Here is a 25,325-nt window from a genome sequence, read left to right on the forward strand (position 1 = left end):
TTAATTCAGCAAAGTGCCAGGACATTTTGGTAGAAAATCTGGTTGTCTCTGCTAGGAAGATGCTGTGAGATAGGTAGATTGTCCTGCCAAATTTATTGATGATTCTGTAAAGAACCAGGGATGCTAATAATTGTGAAACCTTTTTTGGGGAAATAGATTTTTTATTTAAGAAATGTAAATCTTTGGTTAATTCCATTTAATCATTAATAAAGAGTACTACTTTCCATATGTTGGAAAATAAAGCTTATAAAGCAAGGTTGCCAATAATTCTGGAGCCCACTCTATATGCATGCCTATGGTGTATAATGTACTACTGTTTTCCCTCCACTTAGTTATTTATAAAGCTATATTTATAAATATAGCTTTATATATTTATAAAGCTATATTTATTAGTTGCAGGAGTAATGAATGCCTGGGCAGTCTCAGCACACCAGCACAACTAGGGGGTATGGGTTTGAGTTTTAACACGCCTTTATTGTGACACTACAACAGGCCATTTAATACAAAAGCAACAAAACCGAAAACCGAAATCCTATGAAAAAGACAAGATCAAAAAATAAGACAAATAACCATCAACACCAACAAAACACAAGAAACCTCCAGCACCCCAACCCAACCCTGACCCAAAATAATAAAAAGAAAACTTGTTTCAAAAGGCAAGAGGCAACTCTCCATTGTCATGACTCCAACAGCACCCACACCATCCCCCAAACCCCCATGTTTGTTAGCAACCATCCAGGTTCCCCACCAGTAGCCATACTCTTCCCTGAAAAATCTTGAACAGGCTAAGTAACCACACTAAGCCAGAAGACTGAGTAAACAGGTGGGATAGAAACTCTGATTCTAAACAAAAAGGACAGCTCTCCCCTACAGAAGGGTCCAGATGCGGCAGATTCATAACTATAGCCCCATAAATGATCCTTTATTGGCGATCAGCTATCCATTTCTCAACGGGAGGGACTTCCAGCTGCTCTTCTAAATCCGCCTCCATCCATGCCATTGAGATACCTTAACACCTTCACAAATATAGTAAGCTGCCTTCTTTCCTAACGCCTGAAACCCCCCAGCTCCTGGGTCATAAAAGACAAGAAATTGCCCCCCCCCCCTCCCTCCGCTCCCTCATGTTAGCAGTGGTAGTCATTGCAGGGAAACTACACAATACAGATTAATAATCCCATTGGTCAGATTGAGGGCTTCTATAAAGGGGTTCTGTCAGGCCTGCAAAGACCTCTCCCACAATCCTGTGCAGCAGCCTCAAAGATGTGATACTGGGCCCTGTTCCAATCTGAAGAAATGCTTTCTTCTTCATGCTCACTTGCCCTCGATTGCAGGGGGGAATCCCCAAAGTGTAATTTCAAATGTAAAATGGCTGCCACCAGCAAGGGCATTCTAATCCAAATTAAGGATCCACACTCCCACAACCCCACGATTTTTAACAGCTAACAAAAGGCCATCAAGTCGAGCAGAAAAACTGCCAAAAATGCATTGCAATGCTCCCTTTGGTTCTTCTGACAAGTGCAAGAAGCCTTACCTTGAAATCTATTATTTTGGGGGAGAATATCAGTTTTGTGTTTGTTCTGAATAATGTTAGTTAGTTTTGAACAGAAATGAGCACAGTCTTGATTAGTTCATAAGAACAAATTGCAAGAGCTAGTTATATGCAAAAACATACATGCTATGTAACAGGGATGCGGCCGCATAACCCCCATTTAGGCAGCTTGGCTCTCCATAGGAAATAACTGGAATGCATTGTTTACATGATTCGTATGACAGGATGGGACCACTTGTAAATGTTGTTCCTACCTAAAATTGGTTAAAATTGGTTGAATTTCTCATACAATCAATTTAAGAACAAATCTATTCATATGAGGGCGCAGTGACAACTCATCCTGGAAGTCACAACTATTCCTAGAAGAGCAGCCAAAGATCTGCAGGCTCTCTACAATACTCTAAAATAAGAAAGAGCCTGGGTAAAGAAGGGATTCATGAGACAATAGCAAGTTGGAAACCACTGTAACTAAGATAAACATCAGTGCTCATCTCATGATATGGGCGTTTAATGTTTTTCATTAAAATGTGTTTTGTGTTCACTTGGGTTCTATATGTCTAATATAATATTTTGTCGAAAGCTCTGAAATATTCAGTGTGACAAATAAGTTGGCTATCGTTGTTTCAGTCACCCCTTTCAATGCATACAATATGGTACTCAGGGTTTTTTCTTCATTTAATGTTTCCCAATTTTCGGCACATGGGGAGATATTGTTATTGTGTTATTAGGACAAAATAGTAATTATTTGTGGATGAATCAGGGACAGTTTGCATACTTAGTGGAGGAGCTGCTCTTGTTGGACTTCATGCCCATGTAAGGGCTTTCCGTTTCCCAATGGTGCAGTCTCTGGCTCCAAATTCTACAACATGGTAGCATGCGAAAACTTCCCTTCCGTGGTTTCAAAATACTTTTCACAAGCCCATGGATAGTCAGTGGATGATGTCACAGGCATTTGATCCATATCTTTCCACAATCTATTGTCCCAGTTTTACACACCCTGCCTCCTGCAGACTGGAGCATAAGGTGGGTTTTACTTAGCAATAAGTTATTGTAACAGTAACAGTGGCTCCTCAAATAGCCACATCCCAGTCAGGCCAGGGTTCCTAGCAGAAGCAGGAACAGCTCAGTTTGCACTCTGGAAGCCATAACTTGTGGGGAAATGTCCACAAGGCCTTCATGAAGGTTAAGTACAAAGCGAGTGAGAGAGAGAAACACAGACAGAACTCTCTAGAAAACTCAAACTTATAATTTAGTCCATAAATGTATGAAGATAGCTAAAAACATTCTGGTCGCAGCCTTCTTCAGTGTGCTAAACATGAATAAATGATAGGTTTTAGTTTCCTAGAGAGTGCTATCCATGTTTTTCTCTACTATTTTGGGGGGATTCAGCACCAATTACAAACAAATAGGCTTGAGTTGAGCACAGTTTATTCCTTATTATTTATTCCTTAAAAATACTTCGAAAAATATATATACACTCACCGAGCACTTTATTAGGACCATTTTGCAATGCATACAATCATGTAGATATGGGTCAAGAGCTTCAGTTAATGTTCACATGAACCATTAGAAAGTGACTTTGACTGTGGAATGGTTGTTTGTGGCTTGAATATCTCAGAAACTGCTGATCTCCAGGGATTTTCATGCACACTAGTCTCTTTGCAAAGAATGGTGCAAAAAAAAAAAAAATCCAATGAGCAGAAGTTCTACAGACAGAAACACCTTGTTAATGAGAGATGTCAGAGGAGAATGGCCGGAAGCTGACACGAAGGTGACAGTAACGCAAATAACCACACATTACAACAGTGATATGCAGCAGAGCATCTCTGAGCACATCGTAACTCTAAGTGGATAGGCTACAGCAGTAGATGTCTAAAAAATATGTCTAATAAATACCTAATAAAGTGCTTGGTGAGTGTACATGGTACTGCATGTGGTGAAACCTATGTAGGAATAGATCCCATGCATTTTTAAATATGGTGGGTGGTCATCATTTTAAAAAAAAGAAAAGAAAATGATGACCACAAAGAGCTTACAAGATTTCCATTTTCATTTAAAAATGTAAGGTTTTGCAGGTGGTTTTAATGTTGTGGCTGATTGGCATACACTATTCACAAGAGCACAACCCGTAGATTCAGCATTATTGCAGTGTATTATACAAAAAGGAGCATCTCCGTGTGGCTACAGGGCAGACAACTTTAGCATTGAGGAATCTCTTTGAATCCTTGACAGCCACCTGCTACATTACAGGGACCACATTTCCTCTCTTTGCATCATCTGGTATTAATTCCGGTTGTGGATAGGCAGCAGGCTGACATGCCTGTGAATTGAACTGCAGAGAAATCTTGTGTTGGTCACAGACGACTGCTTCAATTTCAGTTGTATGAGGTTCCATTATCTTTGGTGACACAGTCGTGCCTTCAATGTCTTGTCCTTTGATGACCTCAGCATAGCTCTGCTGGTATTGCTGATGAGAAGGGTTGTGGGAAGGAATAGACAGGTTTGCATTGTGAAAGTGTGAAGTTGGGTTTGGCTAGGCTGGCCAGATGACTGGAGTGTGAGGGGCGTTAGCGGTAGTAAGTAGTGTTGCTCCCTCAGACCCTGGATGGTATCATCTGCAAGCTGGAGGTCCTCCTCTTAGCTCATTTCTCATCTCCCTTTCGATGGACCTCCTGACCTCACTCAGCTAACATCTTAGCACCTCTTTTTGTTTCAGAACCTCATGTTTCAACTCCTTCACTTCCACCCTTAGTAGGGAGATATTACAGTGGGGTAAAGTGCCCAGGTCCGTGCCCTCGCTGATGAATCAACCTGTAGGGGTAGTGAAGTTCCAGTTTGTTTGTTTCTCATTTCTTTTAGAGTTGTCTCCCTCTCCATTCTCCCCAAGTTATTTCAGGATGTTAAAATGAATAGACAACTCCCATTGCCCTGGACCTCTACGATACCAAAGATCACAGATTAAAAATAAACTTTAATTTTCCTTTTTTTAATATTCTCCACTAGAATCTGCCAGCCACTGCTAATTATTTTCTCGGTAAAGTAATGAAAGTGCCAATGTATGGACGAGTGCCATGCATCAGCATTCTCTGTGTAAAAGAGCTGGTTAATGATGTTGCTCCCGTCTTTATTCAGAATCTCTGGGGATTCTCGCTCAGCCGCTTCTGTTCATAATACCGCTTGGAACGTTCAGTTCTTTTGTGCTGGATTTACAAAAGGGTGGGGGCAAAGAACTGCAGTGACTACTGTTGCCATACTTCATTTTAAAATAATTTTATTTAAATAGGTCTGTCATTAGAAAGGAGCTACTAATCTGTCGTAATATATGTGGTTTTACTCATTGAGTAAATAACAATACTTCCTTTTTTCCACAAAATACTATGTCCTAGTCTTTTTCATATCTAAATCCACAATCCCTCAGCTTTCAGACCTTTCAGCTTAATTTTAAAAAATGCAACCCCTGACTGTAACTTGAACAAAGACCAGGCCACAAGAGATTTCAGCAACATTTTCAAGTTTCACCTCAAATATATAAATCTTATAACAAATAACTTATATTATCTAAAGCTTGACCCTTCAGCAGCAAACCTGAGGATGTTGAAATACACAATGAATCAATTGCGACAACATAATCATTTAACTCGGAGTGGATGCAGACAAGGAGCACAGGCAACTTCAATTGTTGAGGTTGTCCATGCCCACAAACTGTGAGGAAAACTAAGGCAATGAAGTTTTGCCTAAATCCGTTTCCTCTAGGGACACTGTAGACGAGAATGTGCTTTCCAAGTGATTTCAACACAGTGACAATCACCCAGGTTATTTCCACAATGATTTAAAAAAAACAATTTCCTTCCCCTCTCGTTTTGGCAGAATTCTGATACTATCCTGAATTGATTCACTAGTAATTGTGAGAATGGGTGACAACAAATTTTGGGCAGATTTGAGATCATTCCCAGAATGGGTGCTCTGTCTTATGTTGTTTAACAGGGCGGCCTGTAGCGTAGAGGTTAAGGTACATGACTGGGACCTGCAAGGTCGGTGGTTCGAATCCTGGTGTAGCCATAATAAGATCTGCACAGCCGTTAGGCCCTTGAGGGGAGGATTGTCTCCTGCTTAGTCTAATCAACTGTACATCGCTCTGGATAAGAGCGTCTGCCAAAATGCCATTAATGTAACAGTTCCTAAGAAACCAACCAGGTCCATATCTGCCATTGTCCATCCATTTAGATTTGGGCCATTCCATGCCAACTTCAGGAGGCTGTGCCACAGTACCTCTTGGATGTTTTCTTCAGATAATAAGATTAACTCCAAACTTGCCACTAGAGCTATTTAAAGTTCACTGGTGTTGCATTGAATGTGTTGCGACACAAAATGCAATTTTTAGAGTCGATAACTTCGTATGGAAAAGCCCCAAATCTTTGCAAATGTGTAGCTAGAGAAAACTTGCATGTATAATTCATATCTGGCCTCAAAATACATTGCAGACTTTCATTTTGGAGATTGTAGCGACAAAAAAACATTTTTGTCGCTATAAATGCACTTTTTTCCCACTGGGGACCAATTTTGGGTATCATATCTCCAAAAATAAACATATTTTCAGTGACATTTTATTTGTAAACGAGTCATCAGAGAACACTCTCACTGTGTAAAGATAAACACGTTGCCAATAACATTAGCTGAGATATGGCCCATGGAAAATGTGGTCATTTTTGGCCAGCCTGGAAACCAGTCAGAAATTTCACCTGACCTCTACAGATATGTTGAAGTTCCTTAAATATCCTAAATCAACCTTTCTAGAAATATGCAGCTTTGGTACACCAGTGGGTTTTGTTTGCATGTATATAACACTTATAACTTTCCCAAATAAAAAAATCCTGTAATACCCCTATAATCTAAATGGAAGAGTCCGATTGCAGTTACCAGTATAGCCACTGTGGAACATTCCACTTTTTAAACAGGATTTGATCAATTACTGCATACATCCTTCATCAACTTAAACAAAATAACCTGTTCATTGGGTCTTATCGTTTTGGTATTGGTAATTGGTGTACACGCATAAGGGTGTTCCCTTAACTGTTTCGGAGTGTGATAAAAACATACCCTGGTATATACATGTAATGTCATACATCAGTAAAATAAAAGGAACATACTGTACACTGCTCATTGGAACATTGACCATACAAGTCACAGGTATCTTATACTAATGACATGGACTGGTATCTTATACTAATGGCATTTTGCAAACAAGACTCAATAAATCAAGATCAAATTCTTTCAATGAAACAGGACACATGCAAAGTTTGAATGTTACATAAAGCTGTTAAAGACATTTATTAGTCATTCACAAAACAGATTAGAAATTTGCAGACTTTGCACCAAAATAAATGGTTTATCTAACATATTTGGTGCAACCATGTCCTTTCAAGTTTAAACCGCAAAAAATGAATGTCTCATAGCCATAGGCATCATTTCACAATATGGACAATTTGAATTAATTAAAATGAAGGAAAGGTGTATTTTTTAGTACCTAATAATAAAAAAGGTCCAAAACACTCAAAGGAAACACTCATAGGAATAGCTTTCAAACAGTTGCAGAAACTTTAAAAATCGAATTATCAGTAACAATCCCAATAGCGTTTCACTGCACATCAAATTATTGTTTGAACTTCCACAGTCCATGCTGTGAGAATTAGAAACAGTGTAAAAAGCAGAAATGTGGAAAACCAGACATACAAATTCTATAGATCTTTTAGCAGTCAATACCATTTAGATCATGTCATAAAGCAACAACCAACATAATGATGAACTGTCAGTTTCAAATATCAACAAAACTTGAAAATATATGAAAAATATCACTGGAAATAGACTGGTATTGTTTCTGTAACACTTTGGCAAATGGCACTTATGGCAATTACATACATGTAAATCTAAAACAACATGAATATTAATACTATTAATAAACTGAATCTTCATGAAACCTTTCATAGATCACAGACCTAATGGACTCACTCTGCAGACAAACACCATAACCTGTGTGAGGAATATACTACCAGAATGTATCATGAAGTACATACATTTGCAGTTTGTAGAAAATTGATTGTATTTGACTTTTCCATCACTATCCCCTCCATATTTTTTCCTGACACGTTTCAAAAGAAGCCGTCAATATAATCTGAAATCTTTTAGGGTGTATATATGCGTGTTAGGTATATGTGCTGACAAAATAAGATAACCGACTAAATCATGTACCAAAATTCTCAATAGCATTTTTTTTCCCTCATTGCAAATAAGCAGTGTTGCATTAGCAAGGACTTCTGGCAATTCCAAGCATAGTTGGAGTACACTTATTGAATATATGCCAAAGTATGTGAGACCCGACCATATACAGGGAACTTGCCATTGATACAAGCACTCACACACCTGAGTTTGTGAAGAATACAGTACTCTCAACCATTAACAAACATATTTCTATGTGTTGCACAATGCAATGCGTTTGGAATTTGGCCCCAGTTCTTTCGTCTCCCATTCAAATCCCAACAGTTCCACTTAACTTCAGATTGCAGATCAAATGTTACATATAATACCAAATGTTATTGCTTTTTGAGGGATGCATACTTTATTTATTCACATATTTAAACCAAATTGATAAATAGGGTATTTTTGATTATTGAAAAAGAATATGCAATAAAAAAGACACCTCATGTTATACTACACCACACCAATAGGTGGGGCTAAAGTCATTTTTCAAGATTTATCTCACTCAAGCAAGCTAATCTCTCCACGTCACAGATGCATATGTACAGGTAGGGTTTCTAAAGATGGACCTGCAAACTTCTCTGATTTACAGCCTCACCTTAACTGAACCATTGAAATGTAATTTTGATGAAAAACCATTCCCATGAAATGAATTACATTTTCGCTATTCATATCATGGCCAAATTTATGTCATGATTTCATGAGTAAAACTTAACCCCAGCAGAACTGGGGCATAAAACTACATATTAGTTTTGTGAAAATCCCCTCGACACTCAAGAATACTTTATTATTATTAATACTGTTATTATCTATATTTCTAATGGTTGGGATCTGCGATTTCATTAGCTTTGTTTGGGCAAACCAAAGACATGCACCAGTTTCTCAACTGCCTCAACTGTAATTCCAACATTTTCATTCACTTTTACAGGCAGATTACTATTGTGTGGTTATGCCAGAAAACAAGGTTTGGATTGAAAATTGGACCACAAATACAGAAATTGAAGTTGCTTATAGGACCACTATTCGACAGAGAATGACCACCATGTAAAAGCAACACTGTTCAAGGATTTGCTTTCCATTTTTCTAGCACTCATTAAATTTATGATAGAGGGTCGTTGTCTGGTTTTGTTTTAAAAAAAACGAAAAGTTAAAGTTCCTGGTTTGTAAGCAACGAGTTTGCTCTCCAGAAAAAGCCCCACTGCACTTTACTTTCATCTGAACACAACTTCAATCTTAACCCATTGGGAACATTGTAATTAGAACTGTGATTGTGATTGATTTGCAGCTGGCCTGCGGGGGTTTACTTTCTCTGAAGTACACAGCACAGCATGCTAAGCTTATTTTTATACATTTAAACCATTTTCAATTATTAGGGGGAAAAATGACATGCTCTTCCAAAATATTCTTCATGAAGAACAATTTAAATGCAATTCAGAGCATTTCGAACAGTGATAATGTAAAAAGAATATATGTTTTTCCTTTTTCTTTTTTCTTCTAATTACAAGAATAGTTTGACTTAAACAATATCTCATGAGATATGAGGCACTTCTTTGCGCTGCTATGAGTCAGGTTTATGGAAGGATACCTTCCATATTCTGACCGCAAATCGAACCACACTAAACCTACGAGGGATGAAGAAAACAAGACAAGAGAAGGGATATTAAAACTGAGTATATGACCAAGGGCCAAGCTAGAAATTTGGGAAACTGAATCAGCAAACTTATAGAGTGAAGGTACTGGTCAGTGGAAAACCTCTGCAGTGCCTCGCTGAGTAAAGCTCACCAAAAAATAAAAGATTGCACATGAAAATATTTGTTTACACTTACAGAATTATTATCAATACGCTCCAGTTGAAACTGAAAAAAAAAAAAACTGTACTTTTCCTCCCCCCAAATGTAAAGTAAATATTTATTTTAATATATTATCAAATCCAATGTGCAACTGCCTAAAAGATTGGAAATGTGGACATTTTACAGCAATCTATGAATGAACCAGTATTAGTCTATGTAGCCAATTCACTCATTTAGCCAAGGTAATTGGTGGAAACAAAAACGTGCATACACACTGGCACGCCAGGACCAGAGTTAACCTGCCCTGGGAACACAGGGCAGGAAATGCACATGCCCAGCATTTAAAATGGCTAAACTGGAACTACTTAATACCTCAAAGTTACCATGACTGCTTCCTCTATATATTCAACGAAAACTTTCTGGTTAATTGTGGCCATTTCATCTTACTCGATGTTTGTGTTAGACCAAGCAGAGAAGGCTGGGAGGAGACAGGTAGTAGCATGCTGTGAACATCGACAGTCCATTTCCCCTATACATTACATTACATTACATGTCATTTGGCTGAGACTTTTATCCACGACCTTGCGGGTCCCAGTCATGTACCTTAACCACTACGCTACAGGCCGCCCTATACATTATACCATCTACATTGTGCCTACAATATACAGCCAATGTGGAATCCTGGTGCAGAAAAACAATGTAACTTTCCCAAATACCAAAGTCAAGCAGCTATGGCCTCAGGCATTCCAACCAGCCAACACCTCATTCCAGAAAGACCAAAAGACCACTCTTGGTCTTTCCAAAGGTCATGGCAGAAATTACTTCCTGTTCTCTTCCTTTAATTACACATGGACATATACCATTTTTTCGAAGAGTACATTTAAAAACTAAATTCCACACAAAAGTTGAGTTGAGTACACAGGAGGTCAAGGGTGAATTTGTAAAACAGATAACGCTTTGAAGTAAGACTTTACAAAAAAATGTAATAATATAATGATATACACTTACTGAGCACTTTACTAGGTAGACCTGTACACCAGCTTGTTAATGCAAATATTTAATCAGCCAATCATGTGGCAGCAACTAAATGCAAAAAAAAGCATCCAGACATGGTCAAGAGGTTCAGTTGTTTTTCAGACCAAATGTCAGAATAGGGAAGAAATGTGATCCAAGTGACTTTGACCATGGAATGATTGTTGCCAGACAGGGTGGTTAGAATCTCGAACTGCTGATCTCCAGGGATCTTCATGCACAACAGACTCTAAGGTTTGCAGAGAATGGAGCAAAAAACAAAAAAACATCCAGTGAGCAGCAGTTCTGCGGGCAGTTATGCCTTGTCAATGAGAGAGGTCAGTGGAGAAGGGCCAGACTGGTCAAAGCTGACAGGAAGGTGACAGTAATGCAAATAAGCACACATTACAACAGTGGTATGCTGAAGAGCATCTCTGAACACACAACGCGTCAAACCTCTTAAGTGGATAGGCTACAACAGCAGAATAACTTTAAAAAATACCTAATAAAGTGCTCAGTGTATGTGATACAATGTCCATGCTCACCTGAAAATCCTCAGAATCATGCAACTTGCAGGCCATCATTCAAAGTGTTAGTAAAAGTGCTTCACTGCGACCCTGTGACCTTTGACCTCTGTCCAGACCGAGCCCCCTTCTGTGCCACTCCCTTCCAGGTTAGTTGTTGTGCGGTTTGTTGCCGTCCACAGCCGGAGCCTCTCGTGGCGCCAGCTTGTTGCCGAAGTTCCAGTCCACGGGGTTGAGCAGCTGCATGGTCTTCTTGTGGGTCCAGATGGGGTTGATGAGAAGGGTGAGGAGCGCCAGGCCGGAGAAGAAGAGGAGACGTTGTGGGAGCGCCACCTGCAGGTTTATGGCATCCCAATGGCACCAGCTCACCCACCACATGTAGTAGGTCAGCACCATGCGGCAATGAAACATGTGGATCATCACCCACTGGTTGGCCTTCCAGAAGAGCGAGCGGGCCCAGCCGGCCTGAAGCGGGAGACACAGGACACAAGTCATTGGGGGAACTACATCTTTGGCAAATAGAAAACAAAATGCAGAAGTGGTTTTCTGCCAAGAGTCACACAAAAGTACAAAGGCGTCATTTGTTATTCAGGTTTAACCCTCATGTGGTGTTCATGTCAAAGGGACCCGTTTTAAATTTTAAAGTAAAGTGATACTGAAATTTATTTTTAACCTGAAACTGCATGGCCTTGCCTTATTTTCTGTGAAGAACATGTATATATATATAAAAAAAACCAATAAATAAAAATAAAACCTGAAAAAAACAATTGAGTACCCATGCCACAAATATACATCCCTGATCCGATGTTCAGGTTGTAAGTCAGTCATAAGTAACATTTGGTCTCATGCGCTGGTCAGCTTGCTGACTTCCCCCTCCTGGAGCATACATTGTTAGCCCCCACCGTTGGCACACATGCCTGTGGGGGAGAGCTAGAGAAGGATTCTTAGAGGCGCCTTCTTGGGCCCTGGGGGCCCCCCTTTTCTCACATTCTGACAGGTTAAGAGCACACGAATATTGGAGATTTTATAAAGATGTTTCATGATAATCCCAGGTCAGAATATAGTAATGTTTGGTGTTATTCTGATTGGTTCAGTGCGACTGGTGTAATGGTCTAGTTTTTGTAACAGTCTACCGTTGATATCATAACCATTCAGGAGCCGAGGGGAAACTGGACAAAAGCTGTCTCCGTAGAAGCCATGTGTTTTAGCCCCCTGCCTGGTGGGCCTGGCTGTAAATTATAGATGGGTGACTCACTTTTAGGGTCAAGAACTAAGGCCTGGATTTCGGAGATAAGGAGAAGAAACCAAGCAATCTGGGGTTGTGTCTTCTTTCCTTTCATTCACCCAAATCAGGTTTATCCAAAAGGTATATTACCATGAGAGGCACAAATAAATATTTACAAAATATTTATAATGCAGTTATCATGAAAACTCATGATAACTGCATTATGCGGTAAATAAATATTTACCGCATAATGCAGTTATCATGAAAACTCCCAACTACAGCATTCATAGATATGATGGGGCGGCCTGTAGCATAGTGGTTAAGGTCAGGAAGGGCTGTCATTTGTGACGGGCCTGAGAGCTGGGGTTTCAATGTTGTTTAGACTACCTGTTGGGGAGTTAAGATGTATGAGTGGTCCAAGGCCAGTTGGGTCATGGGAAAAGAATCCTCCCGAACATTGGTGACCTCCCTGTGACCCCATACCTGGTCACTTTCAAGGGGGAAGACTCCGGACAATGCCACAGTGCCCTCATTTGGGCACCGCTGTCATTACACCGGTGACTGCTCTCCTAGATTAAATATTCAAAACTGCTATTAAGATAGTAAATATACCCGGTAACACCTTGAAAACATTGCCTATGTAATCCCTGTATTATTGCATTAAGTCTTATGTAATGGTAACAGGGATTGCATGTAAAATGGATAATCAGGAGGGAAGTTTCATGATAACTGCAACATAATAAAACATAAGGGTAATCTGTTTGGTATGGATGTGATCTGGTAAAATCAAGGAATCGGATGAGATACATTTCATACCAAATGGATTTTAATAAACCATAGTTTCAATAACTCAAGGGAAAACCTACACGTCCTCTCTTGGTAATCATCTCATTTTCCCTACTAACAACCCCCAACGGTGGGGGTCTAAATTCCAGATTTGACCACCCCTCCAGGTTGATTTAGGGCACTGCCGCCTGGTTCCAAACGTATGATTTGGCATAAAAGCAAGGGAGACAGACCAATCTGGGAAGATTGTATTCGTATTCGACTTCCCACACAGCACATTGCATGTATATGTAAGTATCGGGAAGATCGTATTCGACTTCCCACACAACATGTCTTGGGTATGTATGTATGTATGTGTAGCAGCGGAAGATCGTATTCGACTTTCTACACTATACTCTGTGTTTGTGTGTAGTCCAAGCAGGCTAGGTATGATTATTTACTCTCTCTATTCTTAATTTGTGTATTTTGTAATTGATTGTGATATTCTAAAGCTAATAACCTACCTGTCTGCGAATAAACTATTTTGTTTGTAACTTGCGTGATCTCCATGACTCTAATTCATCTTGTACCTTTTCAGCCTAAATTTCAACTGAATACTCAGGGGGAAATGGTGGCCAAAGACCGACCGATCGGCGGGGCGGTACACCTGTGGTAGTTCTAAGCTGTGAGGCCAGCAATTTCTGTCCCTTAAAGGGTCGGGGGACGCACGGCTCTTGTGATTTGGTGCGAAGGGAACCCTTGGGCGTTACGGCGCTGGTTCCTGCCAAATTAGCTCTAAGGAGCCCAGTTAATGCTACGCCGACCTGGGCTCGCAACTATCATGGCAGGTTTGCATGTATTGTGTTGACTGGACCCTCAGCCTCTGAGTTCTCCACCGAACTGAGATTTCAGCAGTAATGCTAATCCCGGGAGCATCTATTGAGTAATGGTGGCGCAGGTACAAGTCGAATGTAATCACTCCCGAGGTCCGCGTAAGTTGCAAACCCAAATTTCTAAATTATATTTTAAATGGAGTCAGATAAATGAGTAAAACTATAGTAACCACTAAGCGTACAATACAGCCCCGTTTGAGAACAGAGACTATTGTACTGATCCGTTTCTGGCCAGCTGTAAGCGGGATATGGGGCAGGTCAATCCATATCCAACCCATGGCAACGGACCCAGTATATTCTTAATATAATTGTGCTCTGTTCTTGTACGGAGGATAATAATTAACCCTACTAATGTTCTCCCAGCAACGCCAGAAGGACAAGCACGCAAAACCCCCTTCGGCCCCCACTAAATTCCGTCATTGGGTTAGCGTGGGGTTTTACAAGGTCAATTTGACCCGGGAATAATGAAAGGGTGGAACCTGTAGTTGAAAACCGTTTTTGTTTCTTGGTTCTGTACTCTAGCACTTTGCGTTTAAAAAGATACAATTACAACGAGGTTGAAGTGCAGACTGTCAGATTTAATTTGAGGGTATTTTCATCCATATTGGATGAACTGTTTAGAAATGATAGAACCGTTTGTATGTAGTCCCCCCATTTTCGGGCATCAAAATATATTGGACAGTTTAACATAATATAGAATAAAGCAATCATTTTTAATACTTGGTCGCATATATTTTGCATGCAATGACTGCTTGAAGTCTGCAACGAATAGACATCACCAGACGCTGGGTATCTTCCCTGGCCAGGCCTGTACTCCCGCCAACTTCAGTTCCTGCTTGTTTCAGGGAATTTTTGCTTTCAGTCTCCTCTTCAGCATGTAAAATGCATGTTCAATTGGATTCATATCCAAGGATTTTCCACTTTTTGGCCGTCAAAAACCCCTTTGTCGCTCTAGCAGTACATTTCGGGTCATCATCTTGATGGCACAATGAAATGCTGTCCAATAAGTTTGGAGGCATTTGGTTTTATTTTAGCAGAGAAAATATTAGCAACCTGCAATCTCGTCTTTCTGTTCTTCAGGCTTATCAGGGGTTTACAGGCATGCAGTGTACCGTCTGTAGTCCTGCTGGTGTAGTCTTCTATGTAAGCTAGACTTTGACACATCTACACCAGCATCCAAGATAGTGTTTTCGATCTGTTGAGGGCATATTCTCTGGTCATCCACTACAGTGGTCTTCCTCTACAGTAGTCTATTGGATCTCTTGACATAATTGAGCTCATCAGTTGTTTTTTGTTGTTAATAATTAACCAAACATTTGACTTGGGCATGCCCAGGGTTTTTGCAATGTTCCTGATTGATTGATTTTCATTTCCTTATGATGGCTCCAAAGACAATTGCAAAGTCTAGAATCAAGACTAGACATCAACAGCTCTCTTCTGCATTCAGTAATGACGCAAATGCAAAACGAGTACTGGCAGTACCTTAAAATGGGGGGACCATGTAACAAAAGGGGCTCTAATTTCTAAATTGTTAATCCAATATGGATTAAAATACCTGCACTTCAACCTCATTGTATCCTTTCAAACTCAGTGCTACAGAACCAAAATGCCAAAAAACAATTCACTGCCCAATGAATTATGGTGGTCACTGTACATGTACATGAATACTTACACCTATGCATACATATATTTTTGTTGCCTTTCTATGAATCAAATTTCAGCATATTTCAGGAATTGGACACACAGCCCTTTCCACCATGTTACAGGCCTAGTGACCCACCTCATGCCCACCCCCTTACTCCTGGTCCATAAGGATTCCCTCAACATATTTATTTTCAAAATAACCTCTTCATTTCTCTGTGGATATCAAGCACACACACATGCACACAAATTCACACACATATTTGGGGAGGGACAAGTCTGTGGGTCACTTCCATAATCCATCAATGTGATTAGAAGATCAGAAGACACAAAAACACAGACCACATGCACAAAGTAATATACTGAAATTCTGTCCATCGTGTGGTGTGTAGACACACACAGTGTCCGGTTTCAACCAGTGCAAGCAGGTATACACATGCACATGCACACCCAGTTTCATTTCAGAATTATTTTTGATTTGATATTTATGGGAGATCTATGTCATAGTGAGTGAAGAAAACGGTTACATTTGGTTCTTATTTTGTGTTACAGGTCAAAATAATAATCATCAATAGTCATGAAAACCTTGTTTCTTCATTATCGTGGATTTTTTCCATGAACTTTTTCACAAAAAACAAATGGCACTATAATTGTTAAATGTGATCTAGCAGAGTTTATTAGTAGGCTTTAACCATATATCTATATTGTTTGGGAATGAGATAAATGCAATATTTGAAAAGTATTTCGACACGATTATTATTTATGTATTGCTTTAAAATCCCAATAATGTTCTGGGTCAATTTGACCCTGTGAACAGTAGCAACCGGTCCAAAAACTGAACAGAACACAAGGTTAAACAGGAAGGATGCTACAGGAACTTACCACTGGGTTATAAAACGCTTGGAGAGCACTTTGTTAGCTATGAGTGTAATAGCTAAATTGAATGAGGGGGCTAAATTAGATTAAATGGTCATGTGCTCCTTGACCTAACAATTTAAGAGAATATTGGGGCTAACCCTGATCACCAATTCCAACCCTGCCTCCAAATATGAACTTTGACCTTCAGTGAGTGCTTAATTCCAATTTCTTTCTACAAACCTCACTCTTTTAAAAGGTACATGATTGCTCCATTCTCTCCGGGCATTTGAAAAACAAATGGGCAATTCCAGGGTTACGGATGGGACATTTGGACATAAAAAGACAAACAAAATTCCTCAGAAAAATTACTCTTCTTACATGATACACAATGTTAATGCATATTATCATAGCCCCAACTTTGCTGAGGGGAAAGGCCAAAAAAGAAAATTTTAAGAATACTGTTGAGCCAGTACCTAAAACATAAAACATAAAAATAGGAATTTTCGTCTTGGATGTAATGGACTTCTTTTTTTTTTTGACAATCTACTTCTGAATCTAATTTTATCATAACACATTTGTTGTCATCTGAAATGGTTCTGAATGTCAATTTTGACATTAAGAAAACCATTTGCGATGGTTTTGAATGGTTTCAAGATGGCCACCAAATAGCATTGATTTCAATAGTAAATAGCATTTTCCTGTTGTTTGCTTACATTTTTATCAGATTTCAAAATGATCACAATCAACTGCTTAATAAAATCAACATAAGTTTAATTGGGAATTAAGTAACGTTATTGTTTCATGCTCAGGTTGGCATTACTGTGGAACTGCCCAATTATTAACTTTACCCAGATAAATCATTCTTTGATTCAATGACCGAGAATAAAACCCAGAAACTCAACGGCTCAGCATGTACATCCGGCAGTACAAACAGCGCAATGAACCGAAAATAGGTCTTGAACAGGAAACGAAAGTTTGCTCAATTTTCTTACTGTTCTACTTTACTTGGCTTGGCCTGTAGCGTAGTGGTGACTGGGACCCGCAAGGTCGGTGGTTTGATCCCCGGTGTAGCCACAATAAGAGCCACACAGCCATTGGGCCCTTGAGCAAGGCCCTTAACCCTGCATTGCTCCAGGGGAGGATTGTCTCCTGCTTAGTCTAATCAACTGTATGTCGCTCTGGATAAGAGCGTCTGCCAAATGCCATTAATGAAATGTAGGAACTTGGCATGTTTCAACTATTTATTTTGCATGCATACATACACATACCTTATTTCTTATGAAAGAATAAATAAGAACCACAAAAGAGGGAGTTTCATCTGAATCTTTTCATGTCATGGTACAAAAACATTTTTAAAGTCTATTTTATGGCTGATTTAGGGGTGATTAGAGATTGACTAAATGGCTTTAAATGAAGTGTTTAATTACTCCTCCACCTTTAAATGAGGTCTGCTTTGTGGCTTTTACTCTGTGAATATAGCCATTAAAATGATGTAAAAATGTAATTTCCCTGGAACCTTTGGTGATTCACACCAGGGGCAAAACTGGAACACTTTCTCTTCCACAGGCAGGAATTCATAAAATCCCTTGGGGCCAGAGATAAATAGTAATAATACAAAAAGATTCAGTATGACTTCAACAAGATGCAAACAATGAGGCTACTAACCCTAGCTATGGAAAGCAGCCAATTACACAGTCAAGCTTGTGAAACCTCTCATTGTCACAGATACCTGCATGGGCATCATGAATCACACCTTACACAACGGATGGCACGTTACTTTCAGAGTCACGAGGCACATGAACAAATGAAGAGAAGCGTCTTAACAATGCTGAATTTTTACTGCCAGACTCTGGATACGAGCGTCTGCCAAATGCCATTAATGTAATATGAAAAGAGACTACTTGTATTTGTTGCATGGTAACTTTGATTCAGATCATCAATTTACACTATATGACCTTAAAAATGACAATGTTTAGGGTTACTGTAAAACCTATGAAAGAAAGGGACCTGTAAATGCTACATCAGTTCTCATCATAAAAGCCCAAGCAAAGGCGGCTAATCAAAATCTCTTATAGTTATAATATATAGAACATATTTTAAATAAATTTCAACAGTGGCTGAATTCAATTGAAAACTTTATTAATCAAACTTCATACGTTAAAAGCTTCTTAAGGTGACAGCAAGGCTGCCTTAAAGGCCTTGGTACTGTAGGTTAGAGGCAACTTAATCAATTTTCACAAATAGTACTAAAGATAAAGATATGCACAGTGCAAAAAAGAGAAGGTCTTGCAAGGTGACTGAACCTTGAAAGCACTCTTTTCAGGGGTATGTAGGTCTGCTTGTTTTTGCTTTCATCTTTAAATCAGCAACCAACTTATCCTGAAAAACCAGGACAAAATGTGAAATGCATTAATGAAGCATTATTCATAATTAATGGCTGTGGTGTTTCTGAACTGGAGTGCACATGGTGTAGATAATTTACTTGGCTTACTTTTTTGGTTTGTTTGTTGGTGTGTTGTTGTATTTCTGGATGCATTGGTGATTGTTTGAGTACCGTCAGCGTCTATTTTTTAAATTTATTGTTAATAATTGTTAGTAATTTTTATTTGTGTATATGTTTGTGTATATGTTCATTTGAGGTTTCCTCCTATCCTCTATTTCACGTGTGTGGATGTATGGGGGGGTGTACATATCGGTGTAAGTGTGTGTATGCATGGAAACTCACTGAGCACTTTATTATTACTAATACTGGGTAGGGCCTCCCTTTGCTCTCAAAACAGCCTCAGTTCTTTGTGGCATGGATTCCACAAGAAGTTGACAACTCTGACCCTACCATCTGTATGCCTCAGCAGATAGAGATTGATCAGACCAGGCTACATTTTTCTTCATCTAGTTTTGGTGAGCCTGCGCCCACTGCAGCCTCAGCTTTCTGTTCTTGGCTGACAGAAGTGGTCTTCTGTTGTTGTAGCCCATCCTCCTCAAGGTTCAACATGTTGTGCATTTTCTGCACACAACAATTGTTATTAGTGCTTATCCAAGTTAAAGTAGCCTTTCTGTCTGCTCAAACCAGTGTAGCCAGTCTCTGTTGACCTCTCTCATCAACAAGGAGTTTCCATCCGCACTACTGCCGCTCACAGGATGTTTTTTGTTTTTTGTACAGTAAACTGTTTTCTTAGAGACTTTCGTGTGTGAAAATCTCAGGGGATCAGCAGTTACAGAAATACTCAAAATGTCTGGCACCAACAATCATGCCAAGGTCGAAATCACTGAGATGACATTTTTCCCCATTCTGATGGTTAATGTGAACATTAACTGAAGCTCCTGACTAGTATCTGCATGATTGTATGCATTGCACTGCTGCCACATGATTGGCTGATTAGATAATCGCATGAATAAGTAGGGGTACTGGTGTTCCTAATAAAGTGCTTAGTGAGTGTATGTATTGTGTATATTTGTATATAGGGGTATGTGCATGTATGACTATGTATGTATGTTCACGACGTACAAGTGACATTAGTTTATAGCATACGAAGCATGTATGGATGGTAGAAAATAAACGTTGTAATAAAGTGTTATACATTATTTGGTATGGACATGTAGTTTGTAATTAATATGTAATTAACATTTATTGAAAATCAATGAAACAAAATGATATAATAAGAAAAACCAGGTTGAGGTGAGTTTACTCGATCGCTCAAATAAAAGCAAACATACCGTGGCTTTGAAGATTCAGAGTATGGGACTCAAAAACTCAAGCATACCTTAAGAAGCATCCAGGATATGCAGGTGAAGGGAGTGCTCATCTCAAGGAGCAGGGTCACCATGGGTAGGAAGTGGCCCAAAGAGTCCCACACCACCGCCCCGGCAAACCCTGACAAAGCGAAGAAGTGGTGGGTGGCCAGGGGCAGGTCGAAGGACCGGAAGGCCAAGCTGGAAGCGTGCAGCGCAACGTTCTCGAAGAAGAAGAAGCCGGTGGCTGTCAAGATGGCGAACCAGGACCAGCCTTCTTGGCCGGCCACCTTGTCTGCCCCCAGGGCACCGTCCTCGGTCAGGGCCCGCAGACCGGCCACTGCACTCTGGACCCCGAACACGGCCCGGGTTGCCGCCAGGTCCCAGAACACCTTCTCCTTGGCCTGCAGGGATCGGTAGGTGTGGAAGCAGCGGGCCGAGAGCACGTGGCAGAGGAGGAAGACGCCGCTGTAGAAGACGAAGCCCAGGCTGATCAGCTGGAAACGCACGGCCCAGGGGGAGTAGTCCATGGCAGAGGTTTGGGGCAGAGGCAGGCTGTCCTGGCCAGAGGCCATTACTGCACGGTTACAGTTGTCTTGTCACGTTAGTCTGGGTCTCAACTGGAGATCTGACGACCTGCTACCACGCGTTCCCATGGATCACCAGTCTCTGGCCTGTAAGAACCAAGACCAAATACTGTAACCAGCGATATACTTTCGATGATAACTCTCTATGCATGAATGGATCTTGCCTGCTTTCTGCGACTACACTTTCTAAAACATTCGTATTTCGCTTTTTTTTGACCGCATATTATACAAGCATACAATTTGTGTACCTATATGCGGATAGACAAGGGGCGTATATGCATGTACATGTGTTTCTATGCATTCATCTGTACATGTAAATGCATGCATGTACAGTCAGGTCCAGAATTATTGACACCTTGGAAAAAGGTGTCAATAATAATATATAATATATTAATATATAATAAAAATGTATTAAAAAGAATTGAAATGCTGATGATCAAACCACATGCCAAGACATAGCAGTACCAACTATTTCTGCACTCTAGCAGGTTTCGAGCGAAATTGGTGCGGTCAGTTCCCACACCTTGCAAACTATTCCAAATAGCAAAGCCAATAAGAGCTAGCTCGACAGTCGGCCAAACTATGATTTGTCATCCAGCCATGTTTATGAGATAGATCAGTTGTCTAGCCGGCATTAAACAAAACAGAAAGTCGAGCAATTCTGGGTATTGCTCAGCTAGCTTGAGACTGAAATTAGTTTGCATGCCTCTACACACCACACCAAAGTTGTTAACAAAAACGCATTTAACGAGAGTGAAGATTCGAACATGTTTTCGTGTACATGCCCACAACACCTAAAGTTAGCCAACTACCTAGATATCAGAAAAAAAATATTACTCACCCCTCTCATTAACTTTAATAACGAACACATTGCTCCGATCATAACAAAGATGTTGTTTTGTAGCAAGAAAAGAATACACACTACACTCGATAACAGCCGGGAAACCATAAAACAGTCGAGATGGAAATTGTTCATTTCAAACAGACATCGCTGTATTCTATTACTCGGTACCGTGTGACTTTAATTTGCTCACGTGACGTTCCTAAGAGTCATATGTCGCGATGACTGAAAACGGGAAGTACCACCCAATGCAGGATAAAATATGCCAAAATAAAAGTTAACCCTTATGCGCGCGACAATCAAGCTCTTCCTGTTACATTCATTACATTAGAGGCATTTTGCATTTACGTCGCTCTGGATAAGAGCTGCGAAGTGCAGATCGAACATAGTGTAACCGGGTGCATAGATGTAAGGTTCAACCTAAAGTACGCCCAGTCACACAATATAACAGAGGCCCCCTCTACAGTTTGACAATAAGACAGAGACGTGGTCTAAGTTAAATACAATTACTTTATGAAATCAATTCTGCTGGAAGGCAATAATGAGGTTAAGACAAAAGCTCATATTCGTATAAAAATATATTTATTTTGAATGTCAATTTTACCAGAATAAATAGGAATAAAATAGACTGATGTAAAGCTTAAGGATGGTGGGTGACGACGCTGATGGGATGGGGCATACTCACCTTCAGGGCTCCCAATGTGTAGTTATAACCCAGTGCTCTCTCACAGCAAGCCTTACTACAAACAAGGTGATACTATATGTGATTCAGGTGCCATTAACACTTACACACTAACACGTGAGGAGGGTACCCCTATTGACTAACCCCGCCACCAATCAGCACCGAGCCCACCATACAACAAGAGACAAGTCCTAAAAGTCCAAGAAATAACCTAACTACAGCCTACCTATACCAGTTGCTTCAATACATGAAAATAAAGAAAATAGAAAAGTACAATAGGTCTAATATCTAATATAGGTCTAATATAGGCTACACACCACGCGCACCAGCCGCTGCGCACCTTAGGTCGTCCGGCCAACAACTAGTCTATAGACGTGCAATGCGGGACACTAGCGAACGTACTCAACAGCAGGCGGGTTCCGCCCGCCTGATAAGCGCAACCAAACGAACTTCAAATAAAACAGCGAGGCAAAACAGCAGTGACTATTGCACCTACAAAGTGAAGAAAGTCACTGTTAATCTGGTATTTTATAATTAAAATCCAATCAGAATATACATACAGCAAAACGGTACATTACCAAACAATCCATGGAATTCTAAGTTGCGCGAGTTGTTACTTCCGTGTTTCGGAGAAGACTCCGCAAACAGACGCATCTTAATAAATGAATTAGAAGAAAATAACATTACTGTCGATAAATGTCAAGTAATTACAACTATAGAAATATAGCCCACCTACCGAAATCAGGGGACACAGCTAAATCGCGACGAATTACCCAACAGATAACAGACGGCAAGCTGCAACCAAAGCATTGTGTTAATCTGCGAAGTTCCTAACCCACGCAACACTATCAGGGGGAAAACAGAATAGATGTTCTCTTACCTCTCATGGTAAGGCAGGCAGACATGAGGAGAGGACGAGACAGGAAACAGGAAATCAATCAGAAAGATCACAGGAAGCAAAAGGAAAAACATTTAAAAGGTAGGGAGCCAAGAGATTGGTTCAAAAGATGAGGTCCTGCCGGTGCCACTCCCCCACCCCAATTACTGCACCATTAGGGACAACAGCGAGTCTAACTCGCCTTGTCACATTCTACCCCCCCATTCTTTAAATCGTCGTCCCGACGATACAGACACCATGAATAAGGACTCCAGCAAATATAAAATTCTACAGCCCTGGCACCAGGGGTTTCACAGCCCACTATGCCCCCCCATCCCCCCATCCGGCAGTCTATGGGAGGTGATGCGGATTGGAATGCTGGCCGGCATTGATACGAGTGGTCCTTCTAATCAACTGTTGGCTCTCCTCCTGTTGGTTGGCATGTCCTGTAAGCACGCCAGTTGTCCCTGGTTCCACTGAGGGTTGGTATGAGAGAGGAGGGATGTAGGACTGTTCCGGAACAGTGGGCCCTGCTGGGAGCTGGACAAGATCTGCAGGGCTTGTCCTTGGCACTTGGATCCATAGATCTCCCTCACCTTCCAGTTCTACCTCTACACAGGACTGTGGGTCCCCCCCTTGTGCAGCCTGAGGAGGAACATCTGCCGTGCTGCTTCTGATCTGCCCCTTCAACAGGTTTCGATGGACACGTTTCACTTTATTTGGCTCGTCAATGGGTACGATCGTATACAAAGTTCCCCCATCCTTGGGAGCTCTGACCACGCGATACACCACTGGGCTCCACAGGTCGCTGATCTTATGGCGGCCTCTCACTCCGCAGTTGCGCAGAAAGACTAACTGGCCCTCCAACAGTGGTGTATCAACTACCCCCTGGTCATGGCGATCCTTGCGTCAGTCAGCTACCCCCTGCTGCCGGCGTTGAACTCGCTCAAAGGCAATCTGAAGCCTCACTTGGTGTTCTTGGATCCAATCATGTACACAACCTGCCCCTGGCTCCTGAATCCGCCCGAGCAGGAAGTCAACAGGCAGCTGTGGGTCCCGCCCAAACATCAGAAAGAATGGGGTCTCCCCCGTGGTCTGATGTGGGGTAGAATTGTAGGAATAGACCAACTGTGGAAGACAGGCGGTCCATTCCCTCTTCCTTGATGCCGGCAGGGTGCGTAGTAAGTTGTGCAAGGTACGATTAAACCTCTCGCACTGGCCGTTGCCAGCGGGATGGTAAGGGCTGGTCCGGGATTTCTCAACCCTGTACAGAACACACAGTTGATGGATCAAAGAACTTTCAAAGCACCGTCCCTGGTCAGAATGTATACGACCAGGGACACCAAATTTGTAGAACCATTCCCCAACCAAGACCTGTGCCACCGTCGAGGCACGTTGGTCTCGGGTGAGGATTGCCAGCGAGTATTTACTAAAGACATCAGTCATGACCAAGACATTCTCAATACCGCTACCGGTGGGTTCCAGTAGGGTAAAATCTAGAGCCAGTAATTCATTTGGCTGAGAGGCCAGTAAATGACCCATGAAGCTGTGTGCAACAGGCTGGGTGTCTTTGGCTAGCTGACAGCGGTCACATTCCTGACACCAGCGCTTCACATCTGCAGTCATCCCTGGCCAGTAGCAACGGTGGCGCACCAGCTCCGTAGTCCTCTCCACGCCCTGGTGTCCATGATTCTGGTGGAGTTGGCTCAATACCTGTTCCTTCAGGGCTGCCGGCAGGACCAGCTGGAGGATTTCTTCACCCCCGTCTGGTTGAAAAATTTTACGGTATAAAACACCATCTTGCTCTACCAGCCGGTCCCACTCTCGGAGAAGCTGTACTGCGGGTTTGGATAGACGTAAACGCTGTTCAGCCGTAGGGTGACTCTTCTGCCTCCAGTACTGCAGTGTTTCCTGAATCACTGGATCGGCTTCCTGTAAGATAAGCAGGTCAGAGGTGGTATGTGCAGGTAAGACAATGGTGGAAGACTGGGTTACCTGCACCGCAGATTCTAAAATGGGAGCTTGCCGAAGGATTTCCAAGAGTGCCATGCCAGGAGCAATGACCTCCTTATCACTGGAACAGGGTCTGTTTTGTCGGGAG

General features: G+C 41.1%; 1 protein-coding gene across 2 annotated transcripts; it reads right to left on the bottom strand.

Annotated features, from left to right (window-relative positions):
- Positions 1 to 6,845: 6,845 nt before the first annotated feature.
- On the bottom strand, positions 6,846 to 23,278 carry cln8 (CLN8 transmembrane ER and ERGIC protein). 2 transcript variants are annotated; one of them, XM_061250128.1, is made up of 3 exons: positions 23,228 to 23,278; positions 20,270 to 20,911; positions 6,846 to 11,591 (listed from the first exon to the last, which is right to left on the bottom strand). In XM_061250128.1, the coding sequence occupies exons 2-3, from the start codon at positions 20,810 to 20,812 to the stop codon at positions 11,277 to 11,279; spliced, it is 858 nt and encodes a 285-aa protein (XP_061106112.1). In that variant the 5' UTR covers positions 20,813 to 20,911; positions 23,228 to 23,278; the 3' UTR covers positions 6,846 to 11,276. The 2 variants fall into 2 exon arrangements, with proteins under 2 accessions (XP_061106112.1, XP_061106104.1); XM_061250120.1 differs by lacking the exon at positions 23,228 to 23,278 and adding an exon at positions 21,666 to 21,825.
- Positions 23,279 to 25,325: the final 2,047 nt, after the last annotated feature.

This window comes from Conger conger, chromosome 1 (assembly GCF_963514075.1).
Source record: "Conger conger chromosome 1, fConCon1.1, whole genome shotgun sequence".
NCBI lineage: Eukaryota > Metazoa > Chordata > Actinopteri > Anguilliformes > Congridae > Conger > Conger conger.